General features: G+C 37.0%; 1 protein-coding gene across 1 annotated transcript in view; it reads left to right on the top strand.

The window, feature by feature from the left end:
• The window catches only part of USH1C (USH1 protein network component harmonin), a 49959-nt gene that overhangs the window by 6585 nt on the left and 23547 nt on the right, over positions 1-19827 (top strand). Inside the window, exons 4-14 of the mRNA XM_059826115.1 lie at positions 88-226; positions 8314-8422; positions 8524-8548; positions 9352-9409; positions 10178-10272; positions 11518-11602; positions 12020-12079; positions 12361-12417; positions 14265-14407; positions 15018-15083; positions 18200-18324. Of these exons, the coding sequence (XP_059682098.1) occupies positions 88-226; positions 8314-8422; positions 8524-8548; positions 9352-9409; positions 10178-10272; positions 11518-11602; positions 12020-12079; positions 12361-12417; positions 14265-14407; positions 15018-15083; positions 18200-18324 (962 nt within the window). The remainder of the gene's footprint in view (positions 1-87; positions 227-8313; positions 8423-8523; positions 8549-9351; positions 9410-10177; positions 10273-11517; positions 11603-12019; positions 12080-12360; positions 12418-14264; positions 14408-15017; positions 15084-18199; positions 18325-19827) is intronic.

Here is a 19827-nt window from a genome sequence, read left to right as displayed (position 1 = left end):
AGAAAAATAATATGTAACTTTCATATGAAACATTATTGTCATGAAGTGTTACGGAGCTGAACAGTCAAGTATCTTCCATTTTTGCAGAAAGCTGAAAGAGGTGAGATTGGATCGTTTGCATCCTGAAGGACTTGGAATAAGTGTGAGAGGTGGAGTGGAATTTAGCTGTGGACTATTCATCTCCCAGTTAGTTAAAGGAGGACAGGCAGACAATGTTGGACTTCAGGTAAGAAAATTATATTCATGGCTGCTGTGCTACAAAAAGACTTTTGGTACAATGTTAGGGAAGCAGGCAGTAAGAATTGTTCTTAAATATTTAAAAATAGCGATTGCTAAGGTGCCTTTTGTCTCTTGTAATAAAATTCATAAAATATATAAGTCAATGCCGTACTAAATACCATTATACTAACAATAAATCAAGTTATTAAAATTGTTCTTTTCTTTTCACTGATTTTAATGACAGGTAAACCTTTTTTTTTGTATTTGGGATATGATAATTTTTTTAAGATAAAGGGCTTTCTGGAGTGTTTATACTTCATGAGTAGCAACAGTTAAATGTAAGCAGATGCAAAGAAAGATCTCTAACTAGACTGTGGAAGAGTGTTTTAAGTTGCCAAATTCTGATTAAATGTAGAACAGCATACAAATACTAAAAATATTAATTCCATCTTGCACAGATATAATTTGTGTAATGAACTGTTTATCTGAACTTCATGTATAAATTGTGGGGGGGTTTGGTTTATGCAATGGAAGTACATAAAAGAAAGAACCTATTTTTAACCATTTCCGTATCCTTTGTACTGCATGGAACTGCACTTTCAGTGATTAAATTTTGGATAGCTGAACTATAACAAGATTGGCAAAAATAATTATGTATAGAAACACATTTTTTCTGTATCTGTACTTATGCAGTTCTCATTAATGAAGTTTTGGATGTTTGGTTTTTCTGTGTGTCATTTCTTGCTCATATATATATTAGTGAAGAGAGAAGTGAGCAATTGCTGTGGCAAATGTCTGCATCTTTCCATGCTTTCGAAGCTGATAGGTTGTATTAAAGGTCAGTGTTTCTGAGTAGAAAGGCTGATATGCCTGGCTAACTTCAATTTGTTGAGCGTGAGTAGTTACTGGAAGTATTGATGTTTAAGGATTATATTTAATACTAGTCTAAAATGTGTTAGACTGGCATGATTCATTACAGTGTTTAATCAATGTGTTTTCTGGATATGCTTCAGTGTAACCCCACAACTCTCTTAGATTAAAGAAAAAAAAGCTCTGGTGAGAAAGCAGTCAAGTTAGGGTATCACATTTGTATAATTCATGCTGAGAGCTTTCTAAAATTTAAATAAGTGTTCCTCTCTCTGCATGCATGCAAATGCCCTTTTGTTTGTCCGTTCATACCTATATATCCCATTCACTAATTCAGAATCACCATTGAATTAGTCCCATCTTCAGGCAGCCTGCTCTGGACAGGCACATGACCGGCTCCCTGGATACTTTTAGAAGCTCCTACTTAGAATAAATCCGCAAGTTCAGGGAATACACGCCCAGAAATTCTGTATTTAGTTAGCATTGAGAGGGTGGCATAGGACACGGCAAACACTGTGCTGAATGTGTCAGCAGCCTACTTTTAAGCATGGGATTTGCCAGTGAGTAACTCCAGAAAAGGGCATTGATGCACCTTCCCAGAGTTTGCACCAGAAAAGCTTGTGTACCTTGTGTGCTACGTTACACAGTGAGAATGGGAAGTGTAAAACAAGAGAGTTGTTCCTGGATTGTGATCAGCTCAGTAGAGAGACGCCAGCTGCATCCTTCCTCCACTGCTAGAAAACTGAGAAAAAGACAAAGATCAGTGACTTACATGGCTTTTGAAAACATCTCCTGGGAAATGCTGGAAGGCATTAATGATGCTGAGCAATAAAGGAGTTAATAGCCACTGTCTTAAACTGTCATGCTAGTACATTCATCTTCATGCTGTGCTGCAGCTCTGCTTGTTTGAGACTACTGTTTTGACATGATCGATAGGTAAGGAGTTATGCTCAGTTGTTGTGCTACTGTAAGGATGACAATTTTTGGTTTTTTCTGGATAGGCAAAAAGGCCCTACTGGCTTTCTGTGACCAAGGCCATTGTACTACACGTTGGTGACAGTGAATGGGATTGTAAGGCGTCTTTGGGCTGGCTTGTACAAATTGTACTGCAACTCAGGGCATGGTTAGTTTGGCAGGCAAAGTAGGGACATAAGGGGGAAATATGCTTGAGACTGACTATGAATTTGTTAGATTATATGTATTAATATGAACAGATGGTGCTTCACAGCTCACCTAATTGTCTGACTTCTGTTTTTTGATATGTGGTGTTAAAGCTCAGTCTAAAGTGCCTTCATAATAGGTGGCACTAGGCACTTTCTGAACTCCACTGAATAACAAGGGCTGACAGGCAGCCCATTGTTCTAAATTACTGTCTCACAGTAAAGCCAACTGCTTCTGAAATTTCACCCACCTGCTTTATTTAACTAAATCTCTACACATTTTCTATCCCAAAAATGTTGTCTGAGAAAGGTATAATGATCTTCTATTATACCATCAGTTTTACGTCCTGCTGCTTTTTTAATTCAAGTTCATTTTGCATGATTTCTTCTTGAAGTAGTTTCCAAGTTACATTAAAATGATTGAATAATCATGAAGGCTCACTGAGGCATTTGTAGTTTTGACCCTTTTTTAACTACAGTTTCTCTAAAAGGCAAGTGTTTTGTCCTTTCATGAAGAAATGTACTTCATCTTTTTTTTTTTCTCTGCTTTCTGATACTTACGTCTATGGGGATTCTGCTGAATACAAAGAGATGGAGGTTGGTATGAGTGATGAAAGTGGAAGTAGTACACAAAATGAGAAATTTGAAACAGTGATGTTATGTAAAAACCCTTCAATTTTCTGGAAGCACTAAATATTATATTTCTTATGTTGAAATTATAAATAATAGGCATTTTACTTGGGAAAAGTTAGGTTTGCAGCTTTTCTTTTGAAAGTCCATCATCTCCCTGTTTGATAGGGAAAGGGGAAACAGTGATATATAATAACAAAATAATTGTTACTGTTCTACTCTGCTCAATCCTGCTGACTTTTATCTCTACTGCTTCTAATACAGAAGTTTGTTATACAGTGATACCAGTACAAAAGTAACAAAATACATGAAAACAACTATTAATTACTTCAGTGTATGGACTGTTTTGCAGGAAAAGCTGTTCAAGTGGCCTAAGGAGAAGCAGTTTGTTACATGCCTATGTCTCCTGTAGTTCAGCCTAGACTGGGGTATTTCTAAAGCACCATCAGTCATACATTGTCAGTCAGTAACAGAAATGTCATTAGGATGAGTGAAGAGTACTAGACTGTCTTTTGGTTTCATTTCTGAAGCTCGGCAAAGAGGAGTATTAAAAATATCTATATGGGAAAAGCTCGTTCCCATACAGGACAAAAAATAAAATATGCTCTTGGCTGCATTTATAATTTTGTAAGTGTGTGCCTCTTAGGGAGATGATATAATACTAACAGATATGACTCGCTTAGTGAATAATGACATCCTCAGAGCAATACTAGTTCTGCTGATACAGAAGCTATATGGAGACTCACAAAGAGCACTGCCATTTGCGGTCCTAAAAGTGGGATGCTTTGTATTCTGGCATTGCAGTTAATAACAGTAGGGGTTAGGTTACCCTTTTAAAAAATGGGTTTGTTCAAACCCAGACTCCATGGTTTGAGAGATGTGAGTAAAGAAGGGATCTTGAACTAAACTAAAAACAAACAAAAAACGCCACTAACGAGAATTAAGATTAACAGAAAAGTCTACGTAGATGAAATGAGGTCAACATTGCACACTTGAGGTTAAATAATTGTAAACAAGTGTCTGGTATTTTTGCAAGTGAGTAATCCAGTGATGGGAATGGAGGAAGCTTTTTGAGCATTTTACTGTTGGGGAACTCAACCTTCCTTTGCAAAGCAGAGGTCACTTGCTTTCCTACCATTTCTGCATAACTAGCAGAATCCTAAATAGGCTGAGAGTCTTTATGATTTGTAGAGGATATTGAGTTTTTATGCACAGTGCCACAAGTCTCTACTTATTTCTGAACCATTTTGCTTCTTGGCAGTACAGTCACATTGCCAGTGCTAATCCCAGTCCTAAAAATGCATTATTTACAATGGATTTCCTGAAGCGTCGAGGGCAATGGAACAGCTTTAGACTAAATTCTTGGTTTTGGCATGGGGAACTAGCTTAGAATTTAGCAGGGGGAAGAGGAGTGCAATGGCACGGCTGCTAGGCCTGTGGGGTAGATGGATGTGGTTTTGAATGTTTGGAACAAGTTGGTTAAGTGAGTGTTCTTTCATAGTGAGAGCTGTCAGGGGTGCGACACTAAACTGCAGACCCCGTGTGCTTTTTCTGTGTCTGATTCTGCACTTTTACCACAGGTTGTGCGTTCAAAGGTACTGACCCATTTCTGCTCTCGTTAAAGCTCGTACTAAAAATCTGACTGACTTAGATGAAAACAGGCAAGCTCTTAGGAGTGCTGCAAAGGGCAGAGGCCATCGCCCTGGGTGAGATTTGTGGATATCCAGCAGGTGGAGCAGCAGTCCCACTGGTTAGGGGCTGGGGACCACAGTCGTGTTCTGCCTCTGCAAATGCGTTCTCTCCCCCAGGACAGTCACATACTGCATTTTCTTTGGTTTTGTAGTCTTCTGATGCTGTGTTGTGTCAGATAAAGGTCTTTAAGTTCAGTGGAGAGGAAACTGTGCTACATGAGGTATGCTGGTACAGTGCATGTGTTGTTAATGTCTTGTGTACTATTGCAGAGCATATGGTATTTCCCAGAAGAAGCAGAAAAGCTTGTGGAAGTGGGTGGTTTGTCATTTTTGTTGGGGTTTTTTTTAGCTGAATGGATCACAGTAGGAAGATTCGGTAATGCTTATTACATATGAAAAAAGGCAGAAGGTGATGGCATGCCCAATGTCTTGTCACCCAAGGGTAGACCTATCACAGTGTGTGTCAATGTGACAGTCTCTAAGATATAGGCCATACTAAGGAATTCCTACTTTCAGTTCCACTCCCTCCTGTCACATAAATGTGGTGATACAAATTTAGGCTTTTGGTGCTGAATTGTGCAGTGCCAGAGGAGGAGTCTCCAGCTGTGCCTATTTTTCCCCTGAAACTGTCAGCAAGGTACAAGGAAGCTAGTCCTCAGTGAGCTACACCATGACTTCTTCACTTTTTTTCAGGTACAGATACTCCCTTCAAACTTGTGTGATAGAGAGAACAGTGAATACACTGTATGATTTAGTCTGTGTGGCCACAGAGATCATTTGCTCAGTCTGACTAAGACTGGTGGTGTTACCTTTTATCTTTCTGGTGACAATAAAGTTGGAAAGTTTCTATGGGGGAGATTAGAAGTATGTGGCTCAAAAAAATACTGTTATATTAAAAAAATTTGGGGTCACAGAGTTATCTAAGGTAGCAATTGCTTGCATAGTCTTAACAAATGCATTAAAGATTACAATATATATATTGTAATACTGTTGTGAATGTTACAGTGAAATCTTTAATTCTGTAAGCAGATAGTGGTTTTTCCACAATGGCTTCTTGTTATTATTTTTTTTGCACTGCCTTAGTGGTTAGGGCTGAATGAATCTTCTTATCCCTTTCTGTTCCTGGGGAGTCTCCTGTGCGCCCTGCATTCTGGAAGAGCTAACTCTTCTGATCTTCTGCAGTAGCAGTTGAACGTGTGTTCACAACTGATCTTGGTACCAGGGGCTGGTGCACTGGCAGTCCCAAACCAAGTGGATGAAAGGGAAGTTCCCCCCAGATCAGAACTAGTATAGCCAGAGTCTTTATATTAACTAACTTTCACCAAATGTGTTGTAATGAACCTGCCTCTTCCCCTAAACTTTTTAGTTAATAAAGATGTTCACTAGGAGTTTAAAAATCGTGCTCTCTTAATTTGTAGTATAAGGACTTTTTCCAAACCTAAAGTGAAAGCTTTTTTCTTGTGGAGATCAAAGTACAGAGGTGTAAGAGGGTATTGTTAACGATTTGTTGTTAAAGCTATTTCCTGGTAGTGGTTCGTATATCCTACTTTGCAGAGGATTGATTTGCATTGCCTAATGGAAGAGAGTATGCACTAGTTTTCACACAGCCATGTCACATGGTTCAAGTTAGGTAAAAGTCTTTGCTTATGATGCTTTAGGCAGGGCCTGGCATTTTTCAGTGTTATCTTGAGCAGCTAATAATATGCAACCTTAAATGAAGTGGGCGATGTCTCCATCACTAATTCCTTCTCAGTCTACCTAGCTAAGGGGATCATTAGGCAGAGTTCAGAGAAACTTGGAAACTTCTAGTCTAGTCGTCATATCATATCAAATTTGGATTTGTATTAGAGGAAGGGAAGCCTTTTGAAATAAAAGCTTTCCAGTGATGTACTGTGATTTTATCACCAAATAAACATTAGTTCTATTAGTTCTTTTGTGTACTCGGATAAATAAGATTTGAAATTTTATAGAAGCAGCTGAAAGCTTATGGCACGCTGTCTATTCTACGCTAATGAACACTGCCGGGGAATATTCTTGGGGTGCTGCCATTTGATTGCTGATAAATGTTAGTGTGGTCCCCGGTGTGGCCTTTTGTCTATGCCAGCGAGCACTCTCAACCGATTCCTATGCGGTTCAGGTGATAACATGTGCCGGTGTGATTCCTAGAGAGCAGGGTACATGGAGCCACCCTGCTTTGGAGAAATTGTCTTCAGTGCTAGAGAATGGTCTTTGTACTTAATTTATATACCAGAGTATATGTAGCTTCTGTGAAAAGCTGACCTGTTTTAGGATCAGACAATGAGTCTTAGAGATAAATTGAATGCACTGCATAGATTTGTTCCTACAGTCTTTTGCTTCCGGATATGTTACTACTTTTTGGTGCAGTATACTAATAAAAAGATGCCAGAGGACAGTTCAGTTGGTTTTGTGTTTCTGCTGTCATTCTTTCATGAGAGTTGCGTGATATGTTTTCTTGTGATTTGTTCAGAACAATATTGAACTTTTCTGAGGCAGGTAGTACACACTGGCAATGAGGGTTATCTTTTGTGCTAGTATACGTTTAGCTATCTAGTTTTGGGTTTTTTTTCTATTAGTAAAACCCCTACATATTTTCCTGCACAACAGGTGAAACCTGGGTGGAAAATTTCAGTTGCTTTTCAGCCCATTGTAGACGCAATTTGTGAGGCAAAAGGCACATAGGTTTGAAAGATAATCAAAGAGGGCCTGTATCTGTACAGAGACCCAGAGCCAATCCTTTAGAGTGGCGACCAGAGTGCAAATTAATGCTCCTTTCAGTCAAGTTATCTAAATTTGCCTTGGGGATAACACTAGTTTTGTCTCTGCTATTCAGAGTGCATGTTCTTGGTCTGTTCTGTAGCTGACTATGCTCCCTGTCACCCGTGGAGCCCAAATATATATATTGCATACACATGGAGGCCTGAGTAAGCTTGGGAGTAAGTTATTGACTTGCCTTCTCTCTGGTGGGAGCTTCCTTCTATGTTTCTGTCTCAGGTTTTCTCACTTTTTTCATGTCATATAACAGGGGAAATGCCACAGCAGGGCAGTGGTACCATCTTCTCAGCCATAGTATATGATGGGTTGTTGCTGTGAAACACTTGAAAATCTGTCATGCGAGTAGCATGCAATTTTCTAACTAATGTAGGTGATCCAAGAAGACTTAAGCTACTGCGCCCCAGAATAAGTATTCATTATGCTAGTACACAACTATTACAATTAATCAGATGTTGCATCTGAAATGGAATTCCATTAAACTAATACATTGTTCTGAATCCTGATTCAAGCAAGGTAATAAGACTGTTTAGTTTCCTATTGATCAAAATATTTAAGAAGGTGTCTCAGAGAAAATATGGTAAAAGCAAATTTAAACTGCTGAAGTATGAAGGAGGAAAATCACTCCAAAATTACTTGGATTGAAATACGAACACTTGTATTTAAGGTAATCTGTGCAGTACAAGTCTGATGTGTGGAGACTCATTTTTGTGCTTTCCACTAGGTAATATTTATAAAATTGTTATTTGGCTGTTCATCTGCCCTTTTGGTGTTAAATATTAAGTTCAAACAAATACAGGTAAATCTGATCTGGACATTACCTGAAATTCAAAAAGTATTCAGGACTCAACATTATCAAACCTTTGCATCAAAATTATTGCCAGATTGCATCATTGCTTAAAAACTTTTTAACGTTAATTCACAGTTTATTTGTTCTTCTCCCTTTCATTTTTGAGGTTGGAGATGAGATAGTTCGTATAAATGGATATTCTATTTCGTCGTGCACACATGAAGAAGTCATAAACCTCATTCATACAAAGAAAATAGTGTCCATAAAAGTAAGACGTAAGTAACATAAAAAAATCACTTGTATCACTGAAGATTGCTGTTAATAGATTGGTAGTGATCTGTAGAAAGTGTTACTTAACAGTATTTTTCTTTTTCAGATATTGGCATGATACCTGTCAAAAGGTAATGGTATTTAATTTGAAAACAAATTAGATTATTCATTTTTAGATAGCCTCTTCAATATCCAAAGAACCTCTATGTTTATCTGTATATTTGGAAACGTGTGAATGGGCTCCTCTGTAGTAGATGAAAATATTGCATCCTTTGTGATGAACAGGTAGATGTCTTGTTTGATGAATCTGACTTTTTATGCCAGTTGCCTACTTAATTGAACCAATTTCTATTTCCTCATTATTCATGGATATTACCTGGAAATTTCATTATCAATGCGCCTGGCTTAACAGAGCGCTCCACTGCTTCTCTATGTATGTAACATTTGAAGATTACTTTAGAGCTTAGAAAAATTTCAAATTACTGTCTTTTTCAATAAAAATTGGAAGAATTGAAACTTTTAAGTGGAATGTTTGAGAAATGTTAATGACGGGAGGTGTGTTTCTGCATAGAGATTTATATAAGCTGTTCAAATCATTGTGATTATTTTCAGTCTTTCTTAGAGTTTCCCAAAATCATTTCACTTGAAGAGGTTTTCTCAATTATATGTTTGACCAGCTTTACTAGCCTAAATAATTGTATGCTTGTTTGATGTTCTATTTAAATTGCTGGAAAATCATAGAATCATTTAGATTGGAAAATACCTTTTAAGATAGAGTCCAACCAGTAAATAAACCAATTGTTGTAAATGGTAAGCAAAGGAATAACCAAAGGAACTTGTGGATGCAAAATAGGAGGCCACATTCCAAAGTAGCTTCTTGAATACATTCACGTTTATTTTGTCCCCATTATTTTAAATGACTTTTTCCTTCCAGTTCAGCAGATGAACCCCTTAAATGGCAATATGTGGACCAGTTTGTGTCAGACTCTGGGGTAAGAGATCAATATTTTATTAAGATGTCTTCTGGGAAATGGTTCTGAAGCACTTTCTCTTCTGACCTTATCACAGAAATTATTGTATGTATTTCTATGATGCAATATCTTGTTACAAGTGTTCTGGGAGAAACATCTTTTGTGATATGAAACGATTCTAGAATCATTAGATAAGGAAAGGGCAGGATACAAATGAAATATCTTTTACTTGTTAATTGGTACTTTATTTTGCTTGAGCTTATTAACTTACCAGACTATAGTTCAACTGTATAAATTTTTAACAGATTATTTGGCCCATTTTAACTATATAAGTGGAGGAATGACAGGTATGAATGCAAGTCATTTCTATGGGTTGCAGCAATGAAAAGAGAGAGCACAATTACCGTTCTTCTGCTTTCAGGAAGAAAGACTTCATTAAATAGTGAGCACTATCATGTATTTTTCCAGCTCTTTTGTCAGGGAACATCTAAATCATTATTTTGCTGTATCACTTTCCTCTAATTTTCCTTCACCCTTTTCTGAAGACAAATTTGACTTTTTAAACAGTCTTCTCCAAATAGAAAGATAACTTCAGTCTTTCATCTCAGCCATACAGCTCCACTGATATGACTGTACTTCACATTCACCTCCAGTAGGACCTTGGAGGAATCTTATCTTGATGTTGGCAGGGTTTGATCGTGGCTTCATGAAGTTTTTTAGTAGTCTTGATAAGACTTCAACACAGAGTAACATCTGCAGCATTTTTTAATCCCCCTACAGGAAGGAAAGGGCAGTGTTGCTGGTCTTGCTTCTTCTGGAGGGAGGGACAATAAAGAGAAGAAAGTCTTCATTAGCTTGATTGGTACAAAAGGCATGGGATGCAGGTGGGTACGTGTTTCTTATTTAGTGTGACGGGTTTGTTAAGTGAGACAGCCAAGACAGTTATTTCCATCCTTCATTCATGTGAGATCAGAAAAATGGAGATCCACGCTAGATCAGGAAGGCAAATGGGAACAGGAGGATATCTGTGGCACACATTATGTATTATTAGACAAAGCATAAATACCTGTGTTACAAGTTCTGACTTAAAACCCAAAAAAATCTTTTAAATCTAAAAATAAGAGCAGACTGTAAGCGTCATAATACAAGTTGTCATGGAATTGGGTCTTTCAAATGCTTTTGTATTTTAAAATACTTTTAAATGCTGCTCTGTGAGGTAGCAAGTTCCAGCACTGTCCAGTGTCAGGTTCACTCCCTGAACTTAGACTGCTTTCTGTGACCCTTTTCAGAACTGGGAAGCCATCACACAGGTATATCCAGTTCCTAAAAGTAATGTTGAATTTGCAGGATTTTTAGAAATACGAACAGATGCTTCTCAGACTCCTGTCCTTGCAGCTAGTTATGGAGGTTTTGGGGTAGAAGGAATATTGTAGGATTTCTTACCTATTTAGGAATATATAGTTGAAGTTATCAAGATTGAACAGCACAGAATATTTTCTAAAGCATAAGTTTTCTTTCATATTGTTTGGAAGATCTAAAGGTTTAAAAAAAATTATTTGCAGACCTGGAGGGGTTGTTCAATGTCACCTGCTGGATATATTACCTACAAAAATGGCTGCTGTGTTTGGGGCCAGCTTAGCCTACAGCTTAAAGTTTCCAGGTTAGATGTTGGCCCCTGGTTGAAACATCCTTCTTGCTTCTAATAAATAATCCTGAAAAATAACATTGTATTATATGTATAGTATACTGCAGTTCAGCGAGTAAAAGTGCAAGCAATTAGTAATTCTTCATTGTGTTACATGCTTGCTTTCCAATGTCATTGGTTTCCCGGTCCCTTAGACAATGTAGGTCAGTATACTATGTTAGTTTCAACATCTAAGGAAAAATAAGCTTGAATATTCTTCTTCTAGCTTTTTCTTAAATCACAGTTTTGCGACGTAAAGGGTAGAAAAGGAGGATGATAAACCATTGCATGTGTACTGGCAAATTTTGGTGTATGTTTCAGAGTAGCTTGATACCGCAAAAACATTCTTTAATCGGAAACAAGTTATGAGAAAATAACTAAGACTTCTCACTGTATTATTCTATAAATATTATCCTATAAATGTTTGTTTTTTATATTACACCAGTATTTCCAGTGGTCCAACACAAAAACCAGGCATTTTTATCAGCAATGTTAAGCCGGGTTCTCTTTCAGCAGAGGTGGGCTTAGAGGTGGGTATGCTACTTTCCAAGGTAGGTACCATAAGGAAATCTTGCTTGGTATTTACTACTTCAGGGATTCTGGATCACTGTAAAGTCACTAGCTGTGGGGGTGTTTTTCCATGGGGAAGAAATACTGTGTGGTTACATTTCAAATGAAATGAATTTTCTAAATTTTAAGAACATGAGAAATGCCCTCCTGGGTCAGACCAATAGTCCATCGAGCTCGGTATTCAGTCTCAGTGGTAATATGAAGTGCTAATATGGGAGGATGTGCAGGCCTGGCCAGTTTCTGGTCTGTACCCCTTGTACTCTGCCAGTAACTATGATTATTTTAGTAAGAATGTTAGAGAGTATCTCTTTTTCTGTTTTCATTTAATACATATGCTAATTTAGCATCTTTATTAAAATTTGGATTAACTCCTTTAGGTTGGTGATCAGATTATTGAGGTAAATGGAGTGGACTTTTCTAATGTGGATCATAAAGAGGTAAGATCAAGTCTTCCTAATTCCCCAAATACATAGTTGTCAGCTTATTAAGCATCTGTCTGATTTTCCTGGCTGCAAAAAATATGTTTTGATATCGGGCTACTTAACCAAAGAGGTTGTGTATTGAACATGGGAATTTGGAAATTTGAATACCTACCACCCTGTTTAGTCTGGTGGGTCTTCTGGAAATTCCAGCCTTGACAACCAGCATCTTTCATCCTGTATACAGGCCTTTTATCACTTAATTCAGACTGATTTTTTTGTTTTGTTTTGATTTGCAGGCTGTCAGAGTGCTCAAAAGTAGTCGTACTTTGACTATCTCTGTGGTAGCAGGCGCTGTAAGTAGTATACCTATAAAAGCAGAACATTTGTGGAAATTACTAGGCGGGTGAATAAATGGTAAAAATAAATAGATAAGAAGTAAAGCTGTATTTCATTGTAATATCTATACCACGAAATTCTGTCAAACCAGGGCAGTGTTGAGTGGCATTTGATTATTTTATTGGTAACTATCCACAGTATTCTCAAATAAAACAGTTTCATGACTGTGGGCCAGTGCAAAAGCATTCCCCTGACAAGGAATGGAAATTAACGTTGTTGTAATAGTTTCTCATGTTTGAGAGCTTCTGTTCTAATAGATAGCTGCTTCTGCTAAAACATGACAGGTGAATTGGATTGGAGTGAATTAATTTTTTTTTGTGAACAGCTGATGTCTTAGTCTTATTCCAAATTAATTCCTTGTGTAACTGTTTATCTGATCTCTTTAGTGTATCAACACTTTGAAAATTGTTCCATTTTCTGTTTCCACTCTTTTGTACAAAAGAACTATACACCTTTGGGGCCTAATCTAAAGCCAGCTGAAATAAATAAAATCTTTCCATTGACTTCAGTGCGGCTTTCAATAAATGTTTTAATGTTTTTACTGCTATAATCTGTCATATAGTAAAATGTATTGTTATATACAAGAGGATACTGAAGTTCCATAGACTAATCAAAGATGGTATTTTCTAATTGCCTTGCAACTGAATTAAATAGGGAAAACAAGATTTATTAAATCATTTAAGCTACTTCCTGAGGGCTCATGTATACTGTGTAGCTGTATCAAGGAATTCATGGTTTAAACAAATTACACTTACAGTAACAAAAGACACAGTTGTCCGAAGTCATTGTAGACATTGTTTAAACAAATGCTCCAGACTAGTTGATGAAGCTCCAGGAACTCAACATCCTAAGGACTTAGTTTCAACTCCCAGATATGTTACCAACTGTTAGAAAAGATGGGATCTACTCCAGCGTGTACCACTGGGATCACATCCTTAAAATGGTGAATTTTTGCTGTGGAATTTCTCTGCTCCGCCCTACTTCACCTTGTGTGTCTCTCCTTTCCTCAATACACATCTTTGTACTGAAGAAGAGATTGCAAAAGGAAACAGCTTCTCTACTCCTGTTTTTAGGTCAGCAAAGACCATGGTGCAAAGGCATTCATCACTGCCTGTTTTTGTTTGAGCTGTCTACTTTGAGCCTTAGAGATGAAAAATTCTGCCTTCCCAATTAATGTGGGATTTAATTTCAGTAATGAAAATTAGATAAATGTTATCAATGTTCCACAAATAGCACCATGAAAATATTTTTCTGAAATAGAAGATAGTGCTAGTGTCTTAACTGTAAAGCAATGAAACGGGAACAAAACCAACTGAAACACATCAACTATATAACCTTTTGGCAATGTACATTCCCTGAATGATGGTACATTTCCACAGCAGCCAGGCACAAGAGCATTAAAACGCAGTAACTGTGTAGTTGTCTTCCACACTGGGATTCATTCAATGTGCAGTTCTTGAGGATTGCATTGCTCAGTTAAATTTCAAGACAGTATAATGGGGAGTTTTTTCTGGGTGACACAGCATGTCTTTGGCCTGACCCTTACGCTGTTGATGCTGACTTTAGTAGTTGCATGCCTCTTCTGAGGTGTTTAACACATCATAATTTTGAGGCTGAAACTGGAGCAGCTCTTTGGAATGAAGTGGTCAGATCTTTCAGGGTCTTTCAGAAAGTATTCCTCAGAAAAAGTAATGTGAGGAAATGGCAGATGTGCTAGTATGTAATCGGTTTTGAATTATTTTCTAGAAGAACTACATTCATGAGACTTTTCCGCAACTGATTTGGATGGGTGTTCCAATTGCAGGGAAAGGAGCTGTTCATGACTGAAGAAGAAAGGCAGAGAGAAGCACGTCTCCGTGAGCAGGAACGTCAGGAGTTAATGCATCAGAAGCGACTTGCACTGGAGACTAACAAAATCATTAAAGAGCAGCAAGAGAAAGAGAGATTGTAAGGACTCTGTGTAGGACGGTCTGAAAAATTTAGCTTGGATTTGGAAAGGGCATGGAAGACAGGAACAACTGTGTGAAGATTCCCAACTTAGATTAACTTCATTCTGCTGTTGCAGAGTCTCTGTTCATAAATCCTTATCCCGTGGTGCTCTTAATGTTCTGGGTTTTCAAAGATCATATTATTCAAACACATCTTGAGTAGAAGGGTCACTTTGTTCCCCGACTGTCATACCCCTATGATTCAGTGTGATACTAGTTATTTTCCTGGTACCATTCCCTCATCCTTTATTTTTAGCAGGACAGTTAGAAATTTTATACTTTTAAGATAATGCACTATGGAACTGTCTCAGAAGGAGGTAGTGACTTACAGAGTTAAATAGATGATATGCTGTTATTGTCCAGATGGTCATGAATGTCCTCAGGGTTCCTACGAAAGTATATTGAATCCTTGGTATCTTAAAAAAGACTTTTAAAAAGGAGCATTTTTCCCCAATGCATATGTATTTACTGTCTATAGCTTTCACTAACTGTATGCTGAAACACTTGATGCAAGTTTTTACTCAGAAAATATTATTTATATCATTGTGTCCTAATTCCTCTTACTATAGAAGAAAACTGGAGATTTCCCAGAAGGCTGCAGAGGAAGAAGAGAGATATCGTAGAGAAATAGAGCAGTAAGTAAAAACCTACATAGGCAATATGCTGCCTGAAAAAGGGTCCTTATGTATTAGATCTGGCTGAAAACATTCTGCATATTCTTTTCTAATAAAACTGTGTATATTTCCATTTAATTAAATGTAGAGTTCAGTGCATAAGAGTAAGTACATCACAGTTACGGAATAGGAAACTGATCTAAAAATCAGCACCTGGAAAACATGAGGGTTATGGTGATAATAAATTCAATGTGAAGTTGAAGTTGGGTGTTTATTTTAAAAATGTTATAAATATATAGAGAAACGTAAGATTCAGGGAGTTCTGTGTCTCAGAACTTGCTTACTCTGTCACTGAACCACTACATTTAGTTTTAACAGAAAAAAAGAAATAAATACTGCAAGGAAAGGGATCAGGGAAGAAACAGAAAAGAATGACATGCATATGCTCAGGGGTGTTGACATACCTGCTTAGCTTATATTTAAAAAAAAAAAAAACACACAACCAAAACGAAAAAAAAAACAGGTAGCTTCTTCATGATCTGTAAGAGTGTACACAGTGTGCAATTTCATATCCTTTTCAGTCTATCGGACAGTTCTGAAAACAAAAGCTTTGTAGATTTAGACTGAAATGAGGACTATGTGATGCTAATAGTCATAAGTAGAAATTTCAGTCATCATAAATTTTAAGTAGGCTTTGGCTTTTCTAAGGAGAGAATTAATTAAATTTAAACTGTGGCACTGAAAGCAGGAAGTTCTATGACCTATTTTATTCAGGAAATCTGATTTTTATTATCACAGTCTATTCTGGTTTTAAAAATCTGTGATTCTAGGAACTAGACACATTCAAAGGTTGTATCATAATAAGGTCAGTACTATAAATGTAGTGTAAGCATTGTTTTACATTTGAAACTTTAAAATTAACCAGTATAACATGTTGTTATCACAGTAATTAATTTCCTTTCTAAATGATGCTGGGAAATTGCATGAAAGGTAGTGTGAAATTGCACAATATCTGATTTGATACAGCCTTTTAGAGCTGAGATTGACCCTGAAGTATTCAGCTTTGCACCTCTGACATCTTAAACAGTTTTTAATTCATATTCATTCACTTAAGTCCCTTCTCATGTACCTGTATTAGCTAAAGTTCTCTGACAGAAAAAATTGCAGGGATTTCTGAATCTGCGAGGTGCAGAAGGGAATATATTCCTCAGCTGTCACAAGAGAAGAATCTTCTGACAGTCCTGCTGTGGCCTCTACTGCAGCACATGGATGAATTCTTTCACATTTTTCTTTTCTAATTCCCGGGGAATAGATAACATCCTGGTCTGCTGTAGAAATTCCTGCAGTAGCTGTGGAAAGCTGCTATAAAAGCAGACCGTCACAGGTGAAGAATGATTCCTTTCTCCAAATCCAGATTGCCTGTCTGTTACAATGAATGTTCGCACTAAGTGCATATTTACGCGTGCAGTGAGGACTTCCGTGATTAGGTTGCTCATTGTAAGGTCTAGCTCACCTTCCTTGTGTAATTGCCTAGGGCTCCTCAGGCATTTGTTAAGTTTTTCCATGTTACAACCTAAATTGGCTGTCAGTATCAGTCTCCTTGGTGTGGGGGAGGGAGGATGGTAGTATAGGAACTTACATATTGTAAAGCTTAGATATAATAAGCAATTGCAGACAGGCAGTTTCAGTAGAGTATAATGCTTTCCTGTATTAACAGTTTGTGAGGATGACCCTTTGCTCCATTTTTAAAATCCTTTGTGCAGGAATTCCTTGTATAAAGTCACTGTGCCCTTTATTAGTATCCCGCATACATTTTAGGAAAAAATTTCAAATGTGCCTAAATGGCAGAGGTCCTTAACTCTGTGTACTTCAAGTTACATTGTAACCCCATATTTTATTTTTTTAATTAAAATGAAATGTAATAACATATCTAAACATTCTGTCCAGTGTTCCCTGCTATTGACTGTTTCCTATTTCAAGGTCAGGTTGGATGGGGCTCTGAGCAGCCTGATCTAGTTGAAGATGTCCCTGCCCTTTGCAGGGGGGTTGGACTAGGTGCCCTTTAAAGGTCCCTTCCAACCCAAACTATTCTATGATTCTATTTTATGATGACTTTGCCTCCAAATTTAAATACTGACCTCAGCTGCAGATTTAATAGTGATTTGACTACATGTTGGTATTTTTTAAATTGACCTTAGCTAATTTAGAGATTCAAAAGATAATCCAAGTATAAATAGCATCGTATATATATCTCAGACCTGGTAAATTTTGGCACCATATATCAGTTCACCAGTTCAAGACAGGCTACAGCCAAGAATAGATCTTGGATCATTTAAAGGCACCATATACAAAGCTACAAGCTGTTAGGTTATATGGCAGTTCTCTTGTGACCTACTTGGGATTTGGGCAATTTTCCTTCAAAATGTCCTTTTTTTGATCATGGTGCCTTTCTAGGTACCTTCTAGATATTTTCCTTGTTTTATGAGCTCCTTTGTCCTGAAGTGTGACAACTTTTTTCTCTTTTTCCTCTTTATAATGCTGAATCTAATGTGGTTTGTGTCTCATCAGTATTTAGTTCTTTTTGAAAACAGTCACTTTTTAGTGTAGCGTAGGACTATATGTTTAGGAAGCAATTGTCAAAATGGAGATAAGATATATATAAAAGTAAGAAGCATACTTTTTAGGTATAATTTACCATTGTAACACTGGATTTAGGCACATGATAGATGTTCTGTCAATTAGTATTTTAGTTAAAACTGACTTTTTGTAATAGATACTTCCCAGTTCTAAAAATGAAAAATTACTAGGTGAGAGATGGGTTTTGGCTTCAGTTAAGATGACAGTCAGTATTGTAGTGTATCACTCTGGGCTTAATATCTGTGCAGGTGTTTATATAACTGGCCACAGAAGTCTCAATTTTAAATAATATTTTACTCAGTTAAATTATATTTTACAAATTATCTTAGTAAACGAAACTTAGATTGAAAGGAATTTGGTTTGGGGGAAGGGGCAGTTTATTATTCTTTATATTAAAGAGAAAAAAACAAACATACTGAACACTAAATAATTGTAATTAATTTATATTGATGATGTTGTTTTTATACTCAGAATTCCTAGCTGCATTTTTTTTCCTATAGGATAACAGCAGAGGAAGAGAAATTTAAAAAGGAGTGGGAAGAAGACTGGGGTCCTAAAGAACCTCCCGAATCTCAGAAAACTGTAACTGCAGAAGTGCATTCTGCCCCTCGTTCCAAAAACAAAAGTAAGTAATAGATTTCAATCTGCTTTCTAGGGAAGGTACTTGTTTCGGACACATCACTGAGCTGTATGGAATATATCACCAGTTTGTGTCCAAGCCAAGCTAGCTATGACTTGGTTATTTTCAGAAGGCTAAAAGCATATGATAGGTTAATTTAAAAGCTCTTATTTAATGGGTACCTAGCTTGCAAAATCTACATCTGCTCAAACAGTCATGGTTTTTAACAAGCAGCAGCAGGAAAAAGGAAAAAGAGCAAAGCTTGCTAAGAAATTTTCCGAACTATCAACATCTTCAGCTTGGGGTTTTGATGCATTGCTTTCCATGTTGTTTCAGTTCAGTGTTTTGTTTGTCAGCCTTTGCACAGAGCAGTTCTTGCATTAGTAGACTTGTGCTGATTTCCACTGTATGTCTAAACGGAAGTAGTGTGCGTGTTTTACGAGATGTGATTATGTTTTTATGTCCACGTGGATAAGCTGATATTCAAATGCTAAGATACATGAGTGCTTTCATGTCAGTGATGGGTTTATGGGCGTTTTGTTACTTTGGAAAATGAAGGTGTGAAGAAGGGGACACAAGTGTGTTTTTGTTTTTTCATTTGGAATTAGCTTTGAGATTAGGGTTTTGAGTATTTTTGTCTGCTTGCTTCTAACTAGAAAAGATAGATACAGAATCCCTGCTTTTGGCTTGGAGGAAATGTATTCAATGTTTAATTTTCAGAAAAATCTGAAGATACTTTCTTTCATATCTTTACTAGCACCTCGGTCCTTTCTTACTTTGGCAGTCTTTTGGGGGGGCTGTAGGAGTGTCTTGAAGCTCCCTTGCTGCTTTTCTATGAGGAGGAATAAACAACTTAATATATTGAATGTGATCAAAAAATGCAACAGAAGCCATTGTTGCAAAACAACAGTAAGACACTAGACAAAAACAAGAAAAATCAAAGATTCTTAAGAATAAGCAACTTCAAGTGTTTTTCCTAGACATTTTGACAAATCCGTTTCTTGCCAGCATGCCTTTCACTTCTAATTCATTCCTTCTCAGGCTACAGTATTTACCACATAATTTTTCTGCATATCACTTTCTTCAGTTCATGCTCTTTTGACAACTATCTTGAAAATGAAATGATGATGGCATAATGATGTTCACAACCATTGCAAAAATAATCTTACATGCTAAGAGCTTGGGTAACAAAGCATGTAAGCAGGTACTAATTAAAAGCATGCAATCAGGACTTCTGAATCAATTCTTAGTGACCTAATATTGAGAAAGCTAGGCACGATTCTAAGAATTTGCAAAATTCAGGCATCTGTCCATGAGGTGTTGTGTGTAGTAGCAGATCTGCTACTATCTTAAATAGACCATCTGTCAGGGTGGAAAAAAAAAAATCCTGCTTCTTCTAATGTAGATTACCTGTAGACTTTGAAACACCTTTTCCGTACTTCCTGTTTTTTTTCTATTTTCCTCCTACTCTAATTTTCTTTACTGAATCTCTCTCTTTTTCCTCCCCGT

Source organism: Gavia stellata, chromosome 17, assembly GCF_030936135.1.
Source record: "Gavia stellata isolate bGavSte3 chromosome 17, bGavSte3.hap2, whole genome shotgun sequence".
Taxonomy (NCBI): domain Eukaryota; kingdom Metazoa; phylum Chordata; class Aves; order Gaviiformes; family Gaviidae; genus Gavia; species Gavia stellata.
Note: the sequence above shows the minus strand (reverse complement) of the source record. Positions and strands in the feature narration are given on the sequence as shown.